The sequence below is a fragment of the Falco peregrinus genome, chromosome W (genome assembly GCF_023634155.1).
Source record: "Falco peregrinus isolate bFalPer1 chromosome W, bFalPer1.pri, whole genome shotgun sequence".
NCBI lineage: Eukaryota > Metazoa > Chordata > Aves > Falconiformes > Falconidae > Falco > Falco peregrinus.
In genome coordinates this window covers 23,262,374-23,285,334 of record NC_073743.1, presented here as the reverse complement: position 1 = coordinate 23,285,334, position 22,961 = coordinate 23,262,374, and the positions used below count along the sequence as shown (strand labels likewise).

At 40.8% G+C, this 22,961-nt stretch overlaps 1 protein-coding gene across 1 annotated transcript in view; it reads left to right on the top strand.

Annotated features, from left to right (window-relative positions):
* The window catches only part of LOC129783120 (BDNF/NT-3 growth factors receptor-like), a 262,545-nt gene that overhangs the window by 56,394 nt on the left and 183,190 nt on the right, over positions 1-22,961 (top strand). The window contains 2 exon segments of the mRNA XM_055792861.1: positions 4,091-4,213; positions 6,546-6,645. Coding sequence (XP_055648836.1) covers positions 4,091-4,213; positions 6,546-6,645 — 223 coding nt within the window.

Genomic DNA, 22,961 nt, shown 5'->3' with positions numbered 1-22,961 from the left:
GGGCTTGGCTGCATGGGGGCAGGGGGCTCTGGCCTTGAGTACCCTTCTCCATAGAGCAAAGCCCTTTGTAGTGGGATATTCTCTGTCCCTTGGATTTGACCTTCAGAACTCTGTGCTTCATGTGAGGTAATTTGCAAATGTTTTCCATCAAATGTTTCAAAAATACTATGGGAAACAGAAGAACCAATCAGCTCACAAAAGTATGCATGTTGTTATGTTTGTTGGGGGAATTCTATCCACATTGTACTTTATATACTCAAAGCACAGATCAATCAATCCCTAATAACTAATCCCCAGAGAATCCTGTGGAAGAAAGAAATAAGAGATGTTATCACAGTTTTGTATGACAGGTAACTGACAAAATAAAATAAAGTGATTTGCCCAGGGCTGAGCAAGAAATAAAATGCAAAGATGCCTACTTTGGCCCCTAGTTCATGTTTTAAGGCCATGCTGCTTTTTTATAGAATCACAGAATCATTTAGGTTGGAAAAGACCTTTGAGTTGATCAAGTCCAACTGTTAACCCAGGACTGTCAAGTCCATCACTAAACCATGTACCTAAGCACCACATCTACACATTTTATTGACTACCTCCAGGGATGGTGATTCCACCACCTCCCTGGGCAACCTGTTCCAATGCTTCACCACCCTTTCAATGAAGAAGTTTTTCCTAATATCCAATCTCAACCTCCCCTGGCGTAACTTGAGGCTGTTTCTTCTTGTCCTGTCACTAGTAAACTGGGAGAAGAGACCAACACCCACCTGCCTACAACTTCCTTTTGTGTAGTTGGAGAGAGCAGTAAGGTTCCCCTTGAGTCTCCTCTTCTCCAGGCTAAACCACCCCAGTTCCCTCAGATACTCTTCATAAGGCTTCTGCTCCACAACCTTCACCAACTTCATTGTCCTTCTCTAGACATGCTGCAGCACCTCTATGTCCCTCTTGAAGTGAGTGGCCCAAAAGTGAACACAGTATTCGAGGTGTGGCCTCACCAGTGCTGAGTACAGGGGGACGGACAATCACTTCCCTTGTCCTGTTGGCCACACTGCTTCATATACAAGCCAGGATGCTGTTGGCCTTCCTGGCCACCTGGGCACACTGCTGGCTCATGTTCAGCTGGCTGCCGACCAGCATCTTCTGGTCCTTTTCCAGCAGGCAGCTTTCCAGCCACTCTTCCCCAAGCCTGTAGCATTGCATGGGGTTTGTTGTGACCCAAGTGCAGGATCCGGCACTACTTGTTGAACCTCATCCTGTCCAGATCCCTCTACAGAACCTTCCTACCCTCAAGCAGACCAACACTCCTGCCAACTTGGTGTCATCTGCAAACTTACTGAGGGTGCACTCGACCCCCTCATCCAGATTGGGGATAAAGATATTAAACAGAACAGGCCCCAGCACTGAGCCCTGGGGAACACCACGTGTGACCATCTGCCAGCTGGATGTAACTCCATTCACCACCACTCTTTGGGCTTGGCCATCCAGCCAGCTTTTAACCCAGTGTAGAGTACACCCATCCAAGCCATGAGCAGCGAGTTTCTCCAGGAGAATGCTGTGGGAGATGGTGTCAAAGGCTTTACTAAGCTCCAAGTAGACAATATCTACAGCCTTTCCTTCATCTACTAGGCGGGTCATCTTGCCGTAGAAGGAGATCAGATTCGTCAAGCAGGACCTGCTTTTCATAAACCCATGCTGGCTGGGCCTGATCCCCCAGTTGTCCTGCACGTGCCATGTGATGGCACTCAGGATGATCTGCTTCATAACCTTCCCCAGCACCAAGGTCAGGCTGATAGGCCTGTAGTTTCCCGGATCCTCCTTCCTGACCTTCTTGTAGGTGGGTGGCACATTGGCTAACCTCCAGTCTGCTGGTACTGTCCTGGTTAGCCAGGACTGTTGATAAATGATGGACAAGTGGCTCCTCGAGCTACTCCACCAGCTCCCTCAGTACCCTTGGGTGTATCCCGTTCAGCACCATAGATTTGTGCACATCCAAGTGGAGCAGCAGGTCACTAACTGTTTCCTCCTGGACTGTGGGGACTCCATTCTGTTCCTCCTCATATTGGATTGTATGACACATTTTCTAATTTGGTCATGAGAATGAGAGAGACTATGCCCCATAAAACTGAACTCCCAGAGGTATTCTCAAAACGACTCCCTGGTACTTATGACAGTGCCCTTGATTGGGTCCCAGCTGCTTTACACCTTGTTTATAAAAAAGCTGCAAAATGCTCCCATGCTTTAGTTGTGATTTACCTCCGTTGGTGTAGGAATATATGACTGCATAAGTTACTAGATACCAGAGAATTTTAGCCCTGAAGCAATACAAGTCCCACATAGCATGAATCAAGAGGCATGATCCTGTCTGTATCAGAATGCTATCTGCCTAATCAGAATTCATAATAAAATGAACAAGAACTCATTTAATTCAGAATTGCCTGGGTTTGGCTGAATAACTGTTGTGCATATTTTCCTTGATTTGCTCATCCATTTCAAGAGGCTTTGAAAGCATGGCACTAATTCAAATGTAAATGGTTCACAGTTATACAGGAGGGAATGGCAATGCAACACTGATGTACTGAAGTGGCCTACTTTATCCCTTGCCCTTGTCAATAATACTGCATAAACCCAGACCTGAAATACACAATTAATTTCAAATTTAATTTAGCATGCTGGAGGTGCATTTGCTATAAATGCACTTATTGGCCTTGTTTATTTTATTCCATCTGCACACATTACAGTCATACAATTGAAACGTATATTTCCAGATGCAATTACAGAAAATAATAATTTTAAAAAATATTTTTATTTTTTTATTATTTCAGTGCATGTATCTCTAAGTTCATGCATTTACTATTTAAGAATTTTTATCTCATTTAATAATTTTGATAGAAAATAATGAATTGCATATATTTGTGTTTCATTTTAAAATAATTATTTATAATTAAACCATATTCATTCTTTTGATGGAATTGTCCTGGATTCACCCCTGCAGACCTATGAGTAGCATTGTTTTGATAAATTAAATTTTTTCAGACCATCTGATATTGACGCAGAAGGTTTGGACACAACTTATATGACCAATGTGATCAAGTTAGTGCCACTTTATTAAGGGATACACAGCAATTTATACACTAGCACAAAGCACACACATTGCTTCTAGATTGCTAATAGGCTAAAGCTGCTTGTCTATTCATTCTCCTGAACTCTATGACTGGTCACAGCATGGTATACATGTTCCTCACCTACATTCTGTTTCAATATTTATTTTCATATTTTTCAGTTCAACTCCTTTATCTCTTTCCCACGTACAGTTCCTTAATAGTCCAACTTTCTTATCTCTCTGCCAGTACACAGTTTCTTTGTCTCTCTTGGCCTTGCATATGTCCTTCACAACAGCTGCAGCTTGTTACAGCTTCAGCCTGCTCGGCCTGCTCTTATAGTAAAGTTACTCGGTCTGGATTGCTCACAATATGTCCGTTATCTTCCAGCCACTCCACAATCTGAGGCACCTTTTTAAAGTTTACCTGTATGACCATTTAGCATGTTAGAACATAACCTCTATGCACACAGCATCATTTTTCATTATTTTTTTAACCTAAGAACACTAGCTGTTTTGCATTTGGTATCAATAAAATAGCTAAAAGGTCATCTGCCAAATTCTTCACAGCTAAACAAAAAGTCCCCAAGCTAATTTCTAAGTCAGTCTTATATTTGGCAGAATACAAAGCTAGAGAAGTTAATTTTAGAGGGCAGTCTTCAATTTTTAATGGGAAGTCAGAAGCACATAAAAATAGCTTTATGGATGGAGTTCTTATTTAACTCTAGTTTTTCTAATAGAACTATATATTATGATGTAGATTCTTTCTCTTTTAAGCTGAATAGAGAAACAGCTTCTTTTTTCAAGTCTGTTGGTCACAACACGTTTGTTCAAAGTTATCTGTCACAAGGATACCCCCAAATGTATCAGGTACTATATAAATAATGTATAATTTTCAAATTGCTCAGAATTCTGATAAGTGTTACTGTCATTTGGGCATTACAAAACTGAAATAATAAAGACAACCCTTTTCCCTTCAAGGTTGCAAAATTATAAAAGCACCCTTTTTTCCTTTCCTAAGAGTATGAAACCACGCTTAATGATCTTGAAGACACCACAAATAATAGTCATCGAATCACTTCTGCAGATGTTTCCAAAAAAGAGAATGAAGATAGTATCACTGTAAGTATATACATTGTTTCCTGATCTGTAATCTTGGCAGATTTTTTTGACTATACAACTAATGAAACTGCAAAGATTGTAATGGAACCCTAAGCTACCAGAACACCAGAGCTGTTACTGTGTCACGATCAAAATCAAGAGGCAAATAATCAATGCACCCCCCTCTTCCTTCACCCCATTTTTTGAGAGTGGTTCACTTTTTATTCCAAGTAAAGTTGCTAATTTGTTTTGTGCTTTTCTGAACAACTAACTGTAATTTGTTAGCCCAAGACTTTGCTTCTAATTTTAGCCAAGGAGAACAACTCTTTTTTTACAGAATATCAACATCCAAGGTAACTTAAAGACTTTTGCTTTAATTCCAGTTCCAAAATCAACTGCTCCTTACAAAGAGGACATGGTGTAGCGAACTTTCAAATTCTAATTGTATGTTTTTAATGTGTGTTTTCATGTAGCTTTTTTATAAAATAATTTGTAGTAGATCTTAGTATAGGCAGCTGAATTTGTGGGTCTTCTCCTTTGCTGCCTCACCTATCATGATGTTGGAAATTGAATGTTAGATGAACGTTAAATGTCATGAATTGTTGGAAACTGGTAGCAGGCAGCAGATCTGGTTAGTAGTGCTGCCTCCCTGGTGCAGGCGTTGATGACTCTGCAAGGCGGCAGGCAGTGGAGAGTGTGTGCATTTGTGGTAGACTGTGAGTTGGGAAAGAATGGAAAAGGAGGCTATAAAAGCTAGGTATTGTCTCAATACATCTGAAAGTGATGAGGGAGGAATCTATTTTGTGCAGATGGAAGAAAGCCTACCCAGTGGCTCTCTCTAGTGCTAGTGGTTGGGGAGTGAAAAGTTATAAGAATAAGAGCAGTGAGAAGGGTTCCTAAAACTTTGATTTTGTTCTGTTTCCATCTGTTAAGTGCAGTGGGGGCATTAACTTTGACAGCCTTCAGTCCCTCAAATTGGCAGTGGTTGCTTCATTGAGATATACTTTGCTAAAAAATCAGGAAGATCCCAGATAGTCTTATTTCTGATAACAGAATCACAAAATAGCTGAGACTGGAAGGCACCTCTGGACATCACCTAGTCCAACCCTCCTGCTCAAAGCAGAGTCAGCTACAGCAGGTTGTCCAGGGCTGTATCCAGTCAGGTTTTGAATATCTCCAGGGACGGAGACTCCACAACCTTTCTGGGCAACCTGTGCCAGTGTTCAACAACCCTCACAGTAAAAAAGTGTTTTCTTATATGTTTTCTTAAAACATGCCACTCTGCTGGAAGGGAAAGGGGTGATGTACATTCCCTCCCACCTGTCCTGAATGTGTGGAATGTTGAAAAAGTGGTTCTAAAGGTGTCTAAATCTCTATTCTTGGCAGGATAGAGGAAACTTCAGCAAGTGACTTATTTATGTACTCTTTGTTCTGAGTGCAAATCTTTCCTATTTGAAATTAATCTCTACCTAAATCATAGAATCATAGAATGGTTTGGGTTGGAAAGGACCTTTAAAGTTCATCTAGTCCAACACCCCTGCCATGGGCAGGGACATCTTTCACTAGAGCAGGTTACTCAAAGCCCCATCCAGCCTAGCGTTGAACACTTCCAGGGATGGGGCATCCACAGCTTCTCTGGGCAACCTGTTCCAGTGTCTCACCACCCTCATTGTAAAAAATGTCTTCCTTATGTCCAATCTAAATCTACCCTCTTTCAGTTTAAAACCATCGCCCCTTGTCCTGTCACTACAGGCCTTGGTAAAAAGTCTTTCTCTGTCTTTCTTATAAGACCCCTTTAAGTAGTGAAAGGCTGCAATAAGATGACTCTGGAGTCTTCTCCAGGCTGAACCACCCCAGCTCTCTCAGCCTTTCTTCATAGGAGAGGTGTTCCAGCCCTCTGACCATTTTTTTGGCACCTTCTCTGGACTCACTTTAGCAGGTCCATGTCTTTCTTGTACTGGGGGCACCAGAAGTGGCTGCAGTAGTCCAGATGGGGTCTCATGAGAGTGGAGTAGAGGGGGAGAATCACCTCCCTTGACTTGCTGGCCACACTGATTTTTATGCAATTCAGGACACAATTGGCTTTCTGGGCTGTGAGCGCACATTGCTGGCTCATGTCCAATTTTTTATCCACCAGTACCCCCAAGTCCTTCTCTGCAGGGCTGCTCTCATTGCATTCATCCCCCAGCCTGTATTGATACTGGGGGTTGCCCTGATCCAGGTGCAGGACCTTGCACTTGGCCTTGTTGAACTTCATGAGGTTGGGTTAATGGGTAAATCTGAATGTATGCTGAATATGTTTGAAGATGGTTAATGAGAAAAAATCAGATCTGTTTGTGTCCTTTTTTTTTAGGTATATATTATGGTGGGAAGTGCAGCACTGGTGTGCACTGGCTTAGTAATAATGCTCATTATTCTGAAGTTTGGAAGACACTCTAAGTTTGGGATGAAAGGTATGCAGGGTCATTTTTTATATCTCCTGTAATTGTTGTGGGTTGTACAAGCTTATACCGTAGGTATCTGTACCAAGAACAGTCAAGATAGATAACTAGATAAAGTGCCATCACATTTTGTGCTTCATTTATCCCTCAGATAAGTAAGAGCAGAGACAGGTCTAGAGAGGAATATATCATTTTAGTTTGAATGTTCTACTCCTCTGATTTTTCTTATCACAGATCCCATTTCTTTATCTTCAACTGCACAGCCCCATGGGACACTTCCTGAAATAAAATATCACTTGAATTACTGTAGGGAAGTAGAAGATAAGAAATTAATTTTTTTCTGATAAAAGTTTGATTACAAATATTTTGCAACAATCTATGCTTTATGGAAGAGATACTTCAGACAATACTATAAATGCTGCCTTGAGGTGATAGATTGCATTGGGTCTGGCTGGGATGGAGTTAACTTTCCCTATAGCAGCCGTCATAGTTCTGTGCTTTGTATTTGTAGCTAGAAAGGTGTTGATAACACACCAGTGTTTTGAATACTGCTGAGCAGTGATGGCACAGCTTCAGGGCTCTCTCTCCAACCTTCCCCCCCACCACCACCACTAGGCTGGGGGCGGGGGGGGGAGGGGCAAGAGAATGGGTAGGGACACAACCAGGACAGCTGACTCAAACTGGCCAAAGGAATATTCCATACCATATGATGTCATGCTCAGCAGTAAAAGCCAACAGAAAGGAGGAGGAAAGATCAGCAGAGATGAAGTGTTATGAACTGACTGCAGCTCCCATTCCACACACTGATCAGGGGCTGGGGAGGGAGGGCATAGAAGATTCATGAGTGAAGTTGAACCTGGGAAGAAAGGGGGCTGGAGGGAAGTTGGTTTTAGTTTTGTTTTTATTTGTTGTTATCCTATTCTGTTATTAATTGGCAATAAATTGAATTAATCATCCCCAAGTTGAGTTGATAGAATGGCTTGGTGGGCACCTGGCAGCCAGCCAATGTTAAACCACCACAGTTTGTTCTAGAGCTGGAGGAATTCAAGGTAGGGACAGTAACTGGGAGAGACAAGGGGAAAAACATGGACTGGACATTGCCAGAGAGCAGAATAATCATGGGAAATTTTTGTTGTTGTAATTGTGGTGAAGGGACAAGGACTGAAGTGTGTGTAAATTGTCCACTTCTGTCAGTGTTGCAATGATGTTCTGATATTGGTGTGAGAAATTCTTTTCATTGATGTAAGTGAAGTTTGTGAAGACTGTGTGATAATGTATATTTTAATGATAATTTTTAAATATGTGTTTCACAGAAGCTGTCCCTGCAGCCTCCTCTGCTACCAAAACTTTGCCCTTTAAACCCAATACATAGATTCAATGACAAGAGGGGAATGTGCATTTGCAGTGCATCCTGTCACACTGGTGATTTCTCATTTTCTTGAGCCTGTGCATGTGTCTTGGGAAATGGCAGCTGGAAAGAGTGGCAAGTGCTCAAGTCCCTATGGAAGGGGAACTGTCAGCTGTTTATTTATTTATTTATTTTACTACTGAATGGAGGTACAAATAACATAGAGGTACTTGTAACAACTCCAGTATGGTATCATTGTATTCATCTCATCAGTCTGCATCTAGAGATGTTGGTGCAATAGTATTTAAGAAAAACAACAGCCTCCCCCCAAAACCCAGAGGAACACACACACACACACACTTGTTATCTTGTTGAGAGGCACAGAAGGTGCTTTTCTGTGTACTAAAGGAGATGAGCTTTTGATCTTAAGATGTATAGTTAAGGATCTGTGGAGAAAGTGGTAAGTTATTTTTGATAGGTTCCTATTAACCTTATGTCCTTCCCCTTATTTGTGCTTATGATATAGTACCACAGAAGTTTTTTCCCCAAAGTTGTATATTTTGATGATTCTGACTTGTTCTTTGTCGCGACGGAGGGAAGACACTGACACTCAATATGAGTGATCAGCAAACTTCGTTTATTGTCCCTTACAGTCACCTTTTATGCCTTGTTATAATTAGCTCATACATATTACAAAAGTTAAGCTCATTATTGGTTAGTTGCCTAAATACCAAGCCCGCCCCTAGTTTCTCTTCTGTAGTTATCTGTTCCCTCCTGCAACATTATTTACCGACCGCAATTTTCCTGTTATTGTGTAACAAGAACAGCTAAGGACAGTGTATTTTTGCTTTACTTCAGATAAGCTGAGAGCGATGTGCATTTTTGTCCAGCCAGCTGGACTATGTCTATGTGACCTTTTTCAGCTAGCCAGTTATCCACAGTTCTTGACAGTGATCTTTTCAGAGATATCAACTGTATATTTGGTATTTGTATATTCTGTGTAGAAGAGAGTTCCTAGAACAGAGTAGATATGAAGAGTAGAAATGTAGGTAGTAGATAGTACAGATTAGCTCACTAGGATGGTAACCTCCTTTTCTCTCACCTCCTTCTGATATGATGCAGTCTCTGGTCTTTGAGGTAGCATTAAAAGAGGACAGACATTGTGAAATGTCCTGAAAAACAACATGGAGCTTGTGGAACAGAGCTGGAGAGTTTTGGCCAAAGACTAGAAAAAACTGTCTAGAACTGGATAGCAGCTCAGTGGAAATTTTCTTTGTGGCTGAAGCTTTCTGAATTCCATTTAAAGACCTGAAGGAAATGAAGCTAAATGACAGCAAGGATAGGATCTGTTTGCTTTAAAGCTGAATGCTTTTTAGTTTTTTCAAAATTTGTGTTACAGATTTCAAGACAGCATTGCAGAAGAACTTGGAAGTAAACTCTATCCTGAGGGAGAATGAACAAAACTGTATTTTGCATGGTAACATAATATGTTACTTTCTGGGTAGCTCCTTACATGGTGGTTGTTTTTCAGTATCTTCAATTAGAACTTCTCTCACAAAAATAACAGTTTTGCATTATTAGTAAGTTTGATTTCAGTAGTTTTATGTTGTGAAATTGGCCATCTAGATCATATTTGAATAAGGATGCATTTTGGGGGGAGTAACTAGCTGAAATTATGAAAAGGTAGCAACTGCATCTATGGAGTTTATTTTTTCCTGTTAATTTGACCAGTGATGGTTAGCAAAAGCAGTAAAATTACTTCACTATTCAGGTACACTCCCTCAAAAACTTATCACTGGCATGATATGTATGGTAATGGTGAAATGTCACTGTGAGCTACAAGTAACCCCTGAATGTTTCATGAGAAAGGAATGATGTTCAGTTGTCCCTGAAATGAACCTCAAACTTCTCCTAAGTTTACAGTCGTGCATCATTAATATGCTTGCAGTATGGGTCTATCTATAATCTATCCATAATCCAAAGCCCCAGAAACACTTTTACAATTTTTCATCACCAGTATTATTGAATTTATTTTAAAGCAATATTTAAAGACCTGAGATTAGAACACCATATTGATATGTAATACTCAGACTGATAATAAAAGAATGCCTGCTCTGAAGATCTGGCAACATAAGCATATAACGAGAAATAATGAATGAAGATAAACAATCCAGGATATTTGAGCATGAGGAAAATAAGGCAAAGCTGAAAACAAATTTTTAGTCTGTATTGGTCAGTATAATACATTTTAAAAGTGTATCTTGGAAATTCTGCATAAAAAAATTAAGCCAGCTACCTGTGAACTCGATGAGTGGTTTTGCATTGATTTCAGTGAGAGCAAAATTAGTCTCAACTTTGCATACAGACATCATTTTATAGTTGGTGTAGCTTAGCATATGATTTTAGTAGGGAAGTGGGAGGGAATAAAATATCTAAAATGCTATGGAAAACATTTATAAAACAAGGTAAATCAAATATTCCCCAAAGCGTGAATGAATATTTTTGAATACATGAGAAGGAACTTCTGGAGTTGCATGGGGTAGAGATGAACAAAAGGCTGTGCTTCATTTTTCTATTATCTTGTGAGAACACATTATGGTCACATCAAACACCCTGTCGTTAAACATCTCCCCACCCTTCCTCAAACAATAGTTTAGAAAAAACCAAAGTAGTCGATAACCGGAGCAGTAAAACTGGCACCCAATGGTATTTTTCATGTTACTGTGCACTAAGAGGGGAAAATTTGCCTTCCATGCTTAAAGAGCTTGAGCATTGTTGGACTTCAGAACTGAAAGTAACTAGTCTCCTCAGAAAGAGATGTGGAGCATGTAGTTGTGGTCTGAACTATGCTGTATCAGAGCTGACCATAGTTGAAAGCACTTTCACTGCAGCTGAACAGCTGTCACTGCAGCTGAACAGCTGCAGAGACTGCCACAGAGCCTACATACCCCCATTGTCTTCTTTCCATGACTGTGCCTGAGCAGAAGAGTCCATTTTACACAATAGGGAGAGCCTGGTGCTCTGGGTGCTTCCTGTACATTTGCATCAATCTCTTATTGAGATGTGTTGAAGAGTTGTGTAAAAATAACTTATCCTCTCTTTTGGCTTCTCTATTCATTTTGTATATCTTAGATGAGGGGACAGCTTGGGATATGTTAATTTCACACTGTTACCTTTGGAAATAACAGTAGTATAGCGCTTTTGCAGATAAAAAAAGACAAGCAAATCAGTTCACCAGTTCACCACCAGCAACAAAACTAAAACATTTTTTTTGTGATATCCTGGATTCTGGTTGAAGCTGGATTGTACCATACATGGCAATTCTTGTCCAGTTTTTGCAAAAGCACCCATTACTAGGCTTCTATCAAGAGCTTCCTTTAATGCACCTGAAAATGCCTTTGTTTTCATAGTATATACATTCTCATAGCATTACACTCCTTGGACCTGGATGTTTGGAAAAGAACATAAAAAAATAGAACTTTTTTTGCAAGTTCTATGGTACTTCTTTTTTCTGAATGAACAAGAAATGCTGTAAAGCCATTGTTGTTGCAGCAGTGCTGTTGGTGCTTAGGAAGAAATCAGGAAGTACAAAAGTTCACAGGAATTAAGAATAAATGAAGATCAACGGTAGCCAAGCTGTTTGAATGTCTTATAACAAGAACAATTCTGTGGCATATGAAGGCACGGACTCAGGTTGTGGTGCAACCAGAGACACTTTATTGTACAGAGAAGGTCATATTTATATCTCTGAGCCCGGATACAAATTCCAGCTGTATGTACCACCAGGCTCAGGGCAGAAACCACTCATGCAGTTACATAGCTATAGATCACTACAAGCATGCAGACACCTTTTGTCTACTAGATAACCATGTTTCTTTCTTACTTTCCTTCACAATACCCAGCTGTTCTCTCATCTCCTGCCAGATCAGACCTTCTCCATCCTCCTCTCATACATCTCTCTTCAGAAATTCTCTATCCTTCTGTCTCACATCTCCCCTTTTTTGCTTGTTAATTACAAGACAAAGGTTGTGTGTAGCTGGGTGACCATGGCCTGATTTATGTTATGATCAACTAAACACTGAATACAAGAAAGGAGGCATGGGAGACATACAGAAGGCAATTATAATAAATCCTGCAATACTTTTGATCCATGGCCTGAAGTTTCCCAGCCATGAGAAGAGACCAAAGGCATCCCACCCCTGGCTCTGCTGCAGATCTTTGTTTAAGGCTTTTAAGTTTTGTATGCTTTTGTGAATTGATTCAGAGTGGTCACTCAGATTCATGCAACAAATCCCATCAAAGTCTTCATGCCCATGTCTGCAGGAGCAAAATCATTGACTCAACAACATATCAATATGATCCTAGTTGAAGCCACTTTACTTAAGTTTCTGCAAGCTTATATACCATTTTCATATTCATACACGCGTCACATCTTAATTCTATTGGTTACATACACTGTTCACACGCTGCTATACAGATACTAATTGGTTAAAAACATACAAGCGGTTAGTCCCATCATTAAAATTGTTGATATTCCTGCGGTCATCAGTTCCCAACTCAGCTCCTCTTTTTCTGCCTGCTTAACTGCCAAAGATCCTGTTTTCTTAGTTCTCAGTGTCTTTCTCACACAACCTTGGGCCTTGCTGAGCAGGCAAAGCTTTTAATCATATCAAGCTGCTAAAGCAAGAGCAACTTTTGATAGGCCACATGTCCCTTTTCTTCCAAATACATTGCCACACATGTCACTGTGCTAACAATAAGAAATCAATAGCAACTGTTCTGTAGCAACACATGATGGACAGAATTGACAACTGCTAATAAGCCAGAAAGAGCAGTGTTTGGAGCATTACTTTCTTTAGCAAGGCAGCAGCCTAACTTATTAAGCGAGTTAAGAGCATGTACTATTTCTACAGAAAAGATTAGAGAAGCAAAAATGCGTTGCGCTGCATTCCAGAACTCAACCTGAGAGTTACAGTCTGCTATAAGGTCTGTGCCATAAATATTTGACACATAGTGGAGTTGTGATTGCGAAAGGGCTGCAATGCCCATTTGCAATCTTCATTGGCATTGTCATATGCAAGTTGTTTCAAAAGCAACCCTCGAGCTTCCACATGCTCGACTTGTCATTGCAAAATATTTTGAAGCCAATCAATAAAGGTAGCATATGACTCTCTAGGATCCTGCAAGACTGTGGCAAACGACTCACTAGAGGCATGCTCAGACTCCGGTATCTTCTGGACTGTCTTAATAGCCATCTCCTTCATTTGCAAATAGTCCTCCCTGGGATACCTTGCCTGAGTCACGGAAGCAGCATAATTATTTTCCCCAGCCAACTGCTCATAGCTAACAGCAATTCCCCAATTAAGGTTTTCAATCAAGGCCATTACACATAGCTCACAAAAATCAGATAACCACATCATATACTGCATCGGTGTTAGTACCATACGAAGCAATGACTTCCAATCATGAGGTGCGAGTGTATAAGGCTCTGCCATCACTTCAAGAAGGGACATAAAGAATGTTTCAGGCTCTGTGACCCTTCTACTTAAACCCCACTGTGGGGTGCTGTTCATGGTGCATGAAGGCATGGACTCAGCTTGTGGTGCAACTAGAGATTCTTTATTGTACAGAGAAGGTCATATTTATATCTCTGAGCCTGGATACAAATTCCAGCTGTATGTAACACCAGGCTTGGGGCAGAAACCATTCATGCATTTACATAGCTATAGATCACTACAAGCATACAGACACCTTTTTGCTACTAGATAACCATGTTTATCTTTCTTACTTTCCTTCACAATACCCAGCTGTTCTCTCATCTCCTGCCAGATCAGACCTTCTCCATCCTCTTCTCAAACATCTCTCTTCAGACTTTCTCTATCCTTCTTTCTGCATGCACTTCAGATTTTGTTTCAATTCTGGTAAAAACCTCAAAGATTATTGTTTTATCTGAATGAATGGCCCTCTTTTCATACATGCTGTTGTACATTTATAATCTCCTTACAACCTGGGGATCAGCTTGGTCCTCCTCCCATTAGTTCTTTTCCTTCTTGCCCACTCTGAACATTAGCTGTATAATAATACAGAGCTTGCATCTCTGAGAACTCAGAATTGAGCTTTTCCCCTCAGACTGTTTTTGTATTTTAAGTGTGTTATCCTCATGGAGTACCAGGAAGGAAGAAGATAGCCACAGTTGTGGCACTTAGCGCAGCTGGGCCCAATCTTTCCACTGCTATAATTTTTCATGGTCCAAAATCACAGATCTTTTACTTGTGCCATGCTCCAGTTTCCCCATCATTGGAAAAGAAATATCAGCATTTTGCTTTCTGTTAATTGCTTAACCTTATAATACTGATACAGCTGTGAGGTGCTCAGGTGCTGTGGTGCTCAGTGTAAACCATACTTAATAGTACAGCTAGTTGCAAATTTCAAAATCAGACTGTATATAAATGCCTACAGAGAGTATATGGAAACTTCTGCAACTAGAGGAGTTCATTCATAACACTAGTGAGGAATGCCTATGTTCATGGATCCAACACTTGTTCCCAGATTTGACAGGGACAGCCACAATATGGAGACATACCCTATATGGCCTTTTAAAGGAGGAAAAATTTTAACTTTGGTTCCAGTCAGAAAAGATTGTAAGTAATTGAACTTTGGAGATAAATGCTCTTAAAATCAGTGAATTGATTTACTAGAGCTCTCTTTCACCTGGGAGTGCTTAGACACATGAGCTGATGGCTGTGGCTGAAATCTGTGATACCCAAGGCCTTCCAAGAAAGTGTTGTGGCCTAGTCCTTCTATGTTTGTGTCCTTTTAAAAAGTTACCTTTCTGTGATTTCTAGCAATAGACAGCAGCAGGAATGCCTCCCACAAAAAGATTTCATTTTCCACACTGTCTGAACCAGAATATCTAGGCTTCCTTTAATATATTTGGAGAGGGCCATTGTAATGTTCTCTTAAAGTTTTCTCCTACAGTCTCTAGAGCTCCACTGTTATCCATCCTTTTCCCATGACATGTGGAGATATATTCTACAAGCAGCCCATGTTTTAAAAGTGTTCAGTTGGCTCTGATCCAAGTGTTCATTTGTTGAACGTCCCTTGCACTGTAGCTACCTGAGGGTCAAATTAAAACATGTAGTCAACTTCTATGTTTTCAACTACTAAGTATTTCTGTCCAGTACCATCATCTTGGGGGTTTCCCATGAGCTCTCACATCTTTAATTCACTTTGGAGAGCACTAGATAGTCTCTCCTGCTACGTTTCCCTTTTTCCATGTTTCTGAGTGCCAGCTTGTCAGCTAGGCAGGTGATGTAACTACTCATGGTGTCTGAAGCTTGTGCATTGCAGGTCCTTTTGCACTGACATTTCCCTACATGTTTTGGGCAAACATTAATACAGGCTATTCTGCTGTCATCAGAAGTATTCATGCAACCTGTCATGGGTACAATATACCCCAGGGGTCCTTTGAGTGCAGGCAGAGAGCAGGTTGTGAGCCATGTGAACAGCACAGGGTCTATTCCCTGCCCACTCAGGATCTGTGAGTTTGAGTGGTACAGCTATTAAGCGCAAAGACATCACCTCTGACTCATTAAGTCTTTGGGCTGCAAAGCTCAGAGAGGTATTCTGGATAAATGTCACTATGTGGTTTCTCTGTACTTACATGATTCCTCAGTCACATGCTTTTGGCCACTGTCGTTTGGTTGAACTGACACGGCTGTTCTTGTGTTCTTAGATATGCCTGCTGCACATAGGAAAGTTGGTAAAGGAGAGAAACTTTCCTTCTCTTTGTTTCTTAAGCCTCCTGTTGGTCCTGCAAGGAAGAGTATAAAATAAGTACACCTGGCTTTATTTTAGCAAAGCAGTAGTTTGGAATTTCTTGTACTTGATTTAGGGTAAAATCCTCCCCTAATTCACCAGATAATCTAGCATGACTGCAGGGGAACTGGAGGAAACATTTTTCCTTTTGCTCCTTGGAAAAGCATCCTATACCTTTGTCTCACACATGGTATATGCTACAGGACATGTAGCCTGCACAAGAGGAGCATGTTCACAAATCTACAGAGGAACTGAGGAGTATTTATACTTTCAACGTGTTGGACCATAGTGTCCTGAGGCCATTGAAAGACGTGCAATAGTTTGAATCCCTGATTTTCCTTTGGTGTGTTAGGACGTTTCCTGAGCTCAGGTCAGAGTGTGTGATCCTGTAGGATCAACAAGGACTGGAAGCATGTGTCCAGTTGCACAGATAAGGCCCAAAGATGCCAGATTTGAATTGTGGGCAGTGATTGTTCCTGAGAGAAGGATGAGTCTGCCCCATTCTGCTTTCCCATCCCTTTCCTCTGTGGCAGCAATCCAGCATGCTGGTGTTGCCCATGGCAGCTCTGGGCTGACAGTCTTACCTTCATGGTGCCAAAAAGAAGAGGAATTCTTACCATGTATTTACAGTCTTTTATGCAATTAGGTGGAACCCATCTGTGTACTTTGAAAAATGTTTATGCCATGTTATACATTCATTATTAATCACAATGAAATCACATAGCATTTAAGAGCTTAGACACCACAATAATGACAACTTTTGCAAACATTGATTTACTCCCAGAAGCCAGGACACCAACTTTTGCTAATTACAAGCTATGCTTCCACAAACAGATGCTCTTGATTGCATAAAGCAAAGCATTGGTCTCACTGGCTGCTACGTGTACAAAAATGATATCTGTATGAATAATGGCATATGCTAGTTGTCCTTGGACCAGTGATCTCTTTGCCACTGAGCTCCCGTATTTTGAGCAGACAAAATTTATGCCTGTCTTTTATTACTTGTCATGTAACTACAAGGCATAGAGCATCTGATAGTTTCCCAATGTCTCTTCCAACTGCTTCTAATTCCTAAGTTTACTTAAATTTTAATTAGGTACTTTCAAGTTAGATACCCCATGTTTTTCCAACTCATTCAATTGCATTTGATTACTGATAACCTTTCATCTCTGTTACAATTCTGAAGGTGCATCCAGGGTAGTGAGCAGTGTTATAGAAATACTTCATTTTAAATATTTGCATTCACTTTGAAAACTTGATCACTGGTTTATTTTGCTTCGGGGGGGGGGGGGGAAGTAAAACATCAATTACAGTGGAGACTTCAGAATTCAGTGTTTATTACTTTTACATGTCACAGAATCATAGAATGGGTTGGGTTGGTTGACCTTTAAAGGTCATCTAGTCCAACCCCCCTGCAATGAGCAGGGACATCTTCAAATACATCAGGTTGCTCAGAGCCCCCTCCAACATGACCTTGAACGTTTCCAGGGACGGGGCATCTACCAGCTCTCTGGGCAACTTGTTCCACTATTTCACCACCCTCACTGTAAAACATTTCTTCCTTATATCTAGTCTGAATCCACTCTCTTTTAGTTTAAAACCATTGTCCCTTGGCCTGTTGCTACAGGCCCTATTACAAAAGGCTGTCCCCATCTTTCTTATAAGCCCCCTTTAAGTACTGAAAGGCTGCAATAACGTCTCCCTGGAGCTTCTCTTCTCCAGGCTAAATAACCCCAACTCTCTCAGCCTTTCTTCATAGGAGAGGTGTTCCAGCCCTCTGATCATTTTTGTGACACCTTCTCTGGACCCACTCAAAAAAGTCCATGTGTTTCCTGTACTGGGGACTCCAGAGAAGGATGTTGTGGGAGCCTGTGTCAAAGGCCTTACAGAAGTCCAGATAGATGACAATAGTCAAAAAGCAGTCTCATTAATGTTTAAAACTTAAGTATTGTCTTTGATAAATAGGGAGATTTTGGAGAAGGAGAGGAGGAAATGGGCTGCATAGAATGGATGATTAGTTGATTGGTATCTAAAGTCAGTGAACCTGGCTCTTATTTACACAATGGCCCCTTTATACTACCCTGCCAGTAAATGAATGTAGATCAGATTTGGACTCATTTAGATTGATGGGGGTTAGCATTTCTTTGAGGAAGAGAAGTGCAGCAGGCAAAGTTCCTGTGGTTTGCTGTGAGCTTTCCATATGCATCTAGGAAAGTATCTTCATAGTAACATGGGAAACTAAATCCTCCCAGAGAATAGGTAGAACTTAATCTTGGCCTTTAGCTCCTCAATAAATCTTGGTACTATAACCCACTGGATGAGGGAGGCATCTCAGAGTGGTTCTTAAATAGCTTCTTAAATAGGAGATGAAATATCAATATTTTGCTGGAGTACTGGTTCCAGCCAGTGTAGTAGAATTTACAAGGCACATACAGAAAATAGCCCCACGTAATAACCTCTCTCCTGAACCTGCTCTGGGCAAGGTATGGACCATGATCAATTTTCTTCAGTGAGTCTCAGTCACAAAAAGGTTGTGGAGAACAGAGCTGAAGAAATGAATTTTCAGAGCGTTCCCTCAGCTGTAATTCAAATGTGCCTGACTGCATTGGCTAATGTGCAGAAAAAATAAAAAGTACAGCAAAATGGATCTTGCTGATATCAGTGAGAAAAGTTCCTAAGTCGAGCAGTAAATATGAACACAGGTTGTAGGCTGAACTGATAAATCCTTTTTATACGCTGAGATGTTCATGTACATACGTTAATGTATGCTTACACATTCATGGTTTGCTGTATAGGCTGTCATCTCTTTGCAGATAAATATCTCCCCAAATGTGGCTCAAGATAGTTTTCTGCTTTGTTTAACATAACTTCATAGTATTAGAATGCATTTTTTTTTAATTTGTCCAGTATGTTCATAGTTAAGTCACTTAACAAATACATCCTTTTTTACAAATACTTCATGGGTTCACTGCTTGTAATTCCCTTTTAGGATGTGGCTGTACCTTTAAGACATTTCTGTTGCCTGATTTCACTGAAAAATATTGCTAATTGTGCAAAATATGTATAAAATATTGAAGCTAGAAAAATAAGCAAAGTGAATACGAATGAATATTACAACATTTTGCATGATTCCTGCAGCCAAATTGAACAGATTTTGTTTTCCCTTTCTATAAAGTAATATAGGTCTTTGTAAAGATTTTAGTCTGTCTTCAGCAATAAGTAGTACAGGTGAATGAAAATTCCTTGTATTAGTATGACCTCAACCCTTGCTTTGCAAGAAAAATCATGGTTTCTTTTCTTCTTTCTGTGACGAACTATAAGGGATTCAAGGATCAATTCAGAAAGCAAAATAGTGTGTGGCAATTTAAATTGGAAAAATAGCTCTAAATCATGACTCGTACAAATCTCTTAGGATGGAAGGTGAATGATATGTTACATAAGCATAATAGGAAGTATTGCCAAGGGTAGGTATACAAGCAAGGTCCTGGATCAAGACCCAGAAGATTAGAATCACAGAATCATTTAGGTTGGAAAAGACCTTTGAGTTGATCAAGTCCAACTGTTAACCCAGGACTGTCAAGTCCATCACTAAACCATGTACCTAAGCACCACATCTACACATTTTATTGACTACCTCCAGGGATGGTGATTCCACCACCTCCCTGGGCAACCTGTTCCAATGCTTCACCACCCTTTCAATGAAGAAGTTTTTCCTAATATCCAATCTCAACCTCCCCTGGCGTAACTTGAGGCTGTTTCTTCTTGTCCTGTCACTAGTAAACTGGGAGAAGAGACCAACACCCACCTGCCTACAACTTCCTTTCATGTAGTTGGAGAGAGCAGTAAGGTTCCCCTTGAGTCTCCTCTTCTCCAGGCTAAACCACCCCAGTTCCCTCAGATACTCTTCATAAGGCTTCTGCTCCACAACCTTCACCAACTTCACTGTCCTTCTCTAGACATGCTGCAGCACCTCTATGTCCCTCTTGAAGTGAGTGGCCCAAAAGTGAACACAGTATTCGAGGTGTGGCCTCACCAGTGCTGAGTACAGGGGGACGGACAATCACTTCCCTTGTCCTGTTGGCCACACTGCTTCATATACAAGCCAGGATGCTGTTGGCCTTCCTGGCCACCTGGGCACACTGCTGGCTCATGTTCAGCTGGCTGCTGACCAGAGTCTTCTGGTCCTTTTCCAGCAGGCAGCTTTCCAGCCACTCTTCCCCAAGCCTGTAGCATTGCATGGGGTTTGTTGTGACCCAAGTGCAGGATCCGGCACTACTTGTTGAACCTCATCCTGTCCAGATCCCTCTACAGAACCTTCCTACCCTCAAGCAGACCAACACTCCTGCCAACTTGGTGTCATCTGCAAACTTACTGAGGGTGCACTCGACCCCCTCATCCAGATTGGGGATAAAGATATTAAACAGAACAGGCCCCAGCACTGAGCCCTGGGGAACACCACGTGTGACCATCTGCCAGCTGGATGTAACTCCATTCACCACCACTCTTTGGGCTTGGCCATCCAGCCAGCTTTTAACCCAGTGTAGAGTACACCCATCCAAGCCATGAGCAGCGAGTTTCTCCAGGAGAATGCTGTGGGAGATGGTGTCAAAGGCTTTACTAAGCTCCAAGTAGACAATATCTACAGCCTTTCCTTCATCTACTAGGCGGGTCATCTTGCCGTAGAAGGAGATCAGATTCGTCAAGCAGGACCTGCTTTTCATAAACCCATGCTGGCTGGGCCTGATCCCCCAGTTGTCCTGCACGTGCCATGTGATGGCACTCAGGATGATCTGCTTCATAACCTTCCCCAGCACCAAGGTCAGGCTGATAGGCCTGTAGTTTCCCGGATCCTCCTTCCTGACCTTCTTGTAGGTGGGTGGCACATTGGCTAACCTCCAGTCTGCTGGTACTGTCCTGTCGCGACAGAGGGAAGACACAGTCACTCAATATGAGTGATCAGCAGACTTCATTTATTGTCCCTTACAGTCACCTTTTATGCCTTGTTATAATTAGCTCATACATATTACAAAAGTTAAGCTCATTATTGGTTAGTTACCTAAATATCAAGTCCGCCCCTAGTTTCTGTTCTGTAGTTATCTGTTCCCACCTGCAACATTCTTTTCCCACCGCAGTCTTCCTGTTATTTTGTAACTTTTGCTTTACTTCAGATAAGCTGAGAGCAATGTGCATTTTTGTCCAGCCAGCTGGACTATGTCTATGTGACCCTTTTCAGCTAGCCAGTTATCCACAATTGCCCCGTTTTTATTTTGGGCGACATAGGCTTGGTTGACCATTTTCAATAACAGCATTTTAACACAGGAAAATACACAGCCAACTTATAAAATCTCAGTTCAGAAGTATAATTCCTGAAATACTTGAAAAATAAAGTAAGCTTGAAGCTTTAATTTATATGCTCTTTCTGTTCCAGTGATATAAAAAGTTTAAAAAATTCAAAGGTAATTTTAAAGTTCTGAACATGGACTAATGCAAGCTCAAAACCCCAAAAGAAACCAAACTGATGTTTGACTAGGAATATTTGCAAATATTTTAGTGGAAAATCCCTGACCATTAACAATTTTCTGTCCAAATAACAACTGCCCTTATGCAACCAACCAGTCCATACATTTTCTGAAGAATTCCTCATTGATATCAAAGAATTAACAAAGGGAAAAAAAATTAGTTCTAAGCTATATACATTCATAAGTGTTTTTTTTCAATAGTTACATACAGATTTACACACTAAGCCATAATGGCTTGTAGGTGATACACACAAGAAGAGTACGTTGCTTATCTGTCTGAATGTCTATGCTAAATTTGACAATTGTGCCACAAGCCAAGCCTACATGGGTGCTGTATGTTATGCACGTTCCTTAACAAACAGAAGTATAATAGACAAATTCCCAAGATCTAGTCCCCAACCTAATTATATTATTTTGTAGCCAATTAAGGAAAATAACACAAATGTGCATATCTACATGTGCACACACCTTTTAGTTCAGAACCGATCTGTGATAAAAGGCCTTAGCCTTATGGCATCATCGAATCTTAACGAGTACAGTAATTAAAAATGCAGTCTTACTGTAAGTGCGATTTATGCTGACATTCCCTCAAATGCTACACGTGAGTATTTTTCACTCAACTGCCTCAAGTTAAAATAGTAGTATTTGTTAATATGTATTAAAAAATCATTAATTCTCTACAATAGCAGTTGACTTCCATAACACTATGTAAGCAAAAGAGGCTTAAGATGGGTTTTCTGAATACTAACAACTTATTTTAGACTGTCTAAACTCAGGTCTTGAAAGATTTCACTCTGCCAGACGTAGAAACACTGTTGCACTCCAGTTGTGATATCCCTTTTCCCAAGTTGTCACATGCACATCTCGCTCAAGCAACATTATTGTTAAAGTTTCTCTCTGCTACATAAAAGCATATTGCACTTGTAGATATAAAAGACAGCACCCTTACTTAGATTATTACCTTATTACCTCATAACTCTTAGTATCTCTGATTTCATCACTTCAAAAATTCACCAGAAGCAGATAAAACCACAGCATCAGACTAAACTACACCTTAACTGCTGATTCAAATAAAGGCATTCTCTTCAGATATGCCTAATGCTTACAAATAATTTTGGCTGGTTTTGATCAAAAAACTATTATTACAATAATGACCGAAAATAATAATCCCATTTGCAAAATGCCTTTAAGCCAGCCTCCTAGTCCCAACCAATTTCCACATTCAGAATACAGCATAAATACAGAATACAGAATAAATTATCTCCATCAAGGCAAAAAGGCTTCTTTTTAAACACAGAGATGTTTGCTAGTTCAAAGCAGAAACCCATTTCTTGTAGGTGACATCTGAAGCACTTTTTTTTTTTTTTTTTTTTTGGGGGGGGGGGGGTGGGTGGTTAGTGGGTTTGTAATCAATTCCGTATTTTTCCTTGAGAAGCTTAAGCTGTTCCTCTTGTTTCCGGAGTGTTTCCAACTCTGATTCGTCGAATAGGTCCGTATTTCCCAAAAATATCATACATTTCCTCCGCTGTGATTTTATACGGCAGGTTCCGAATATAAAGGATCCGATTGACCTCTGGGGGCAGCCGGATGTCAGCTCGCTTGGCCGCTTGCATCGCCATGGCGCCGATCGGAGGGGGGGGATG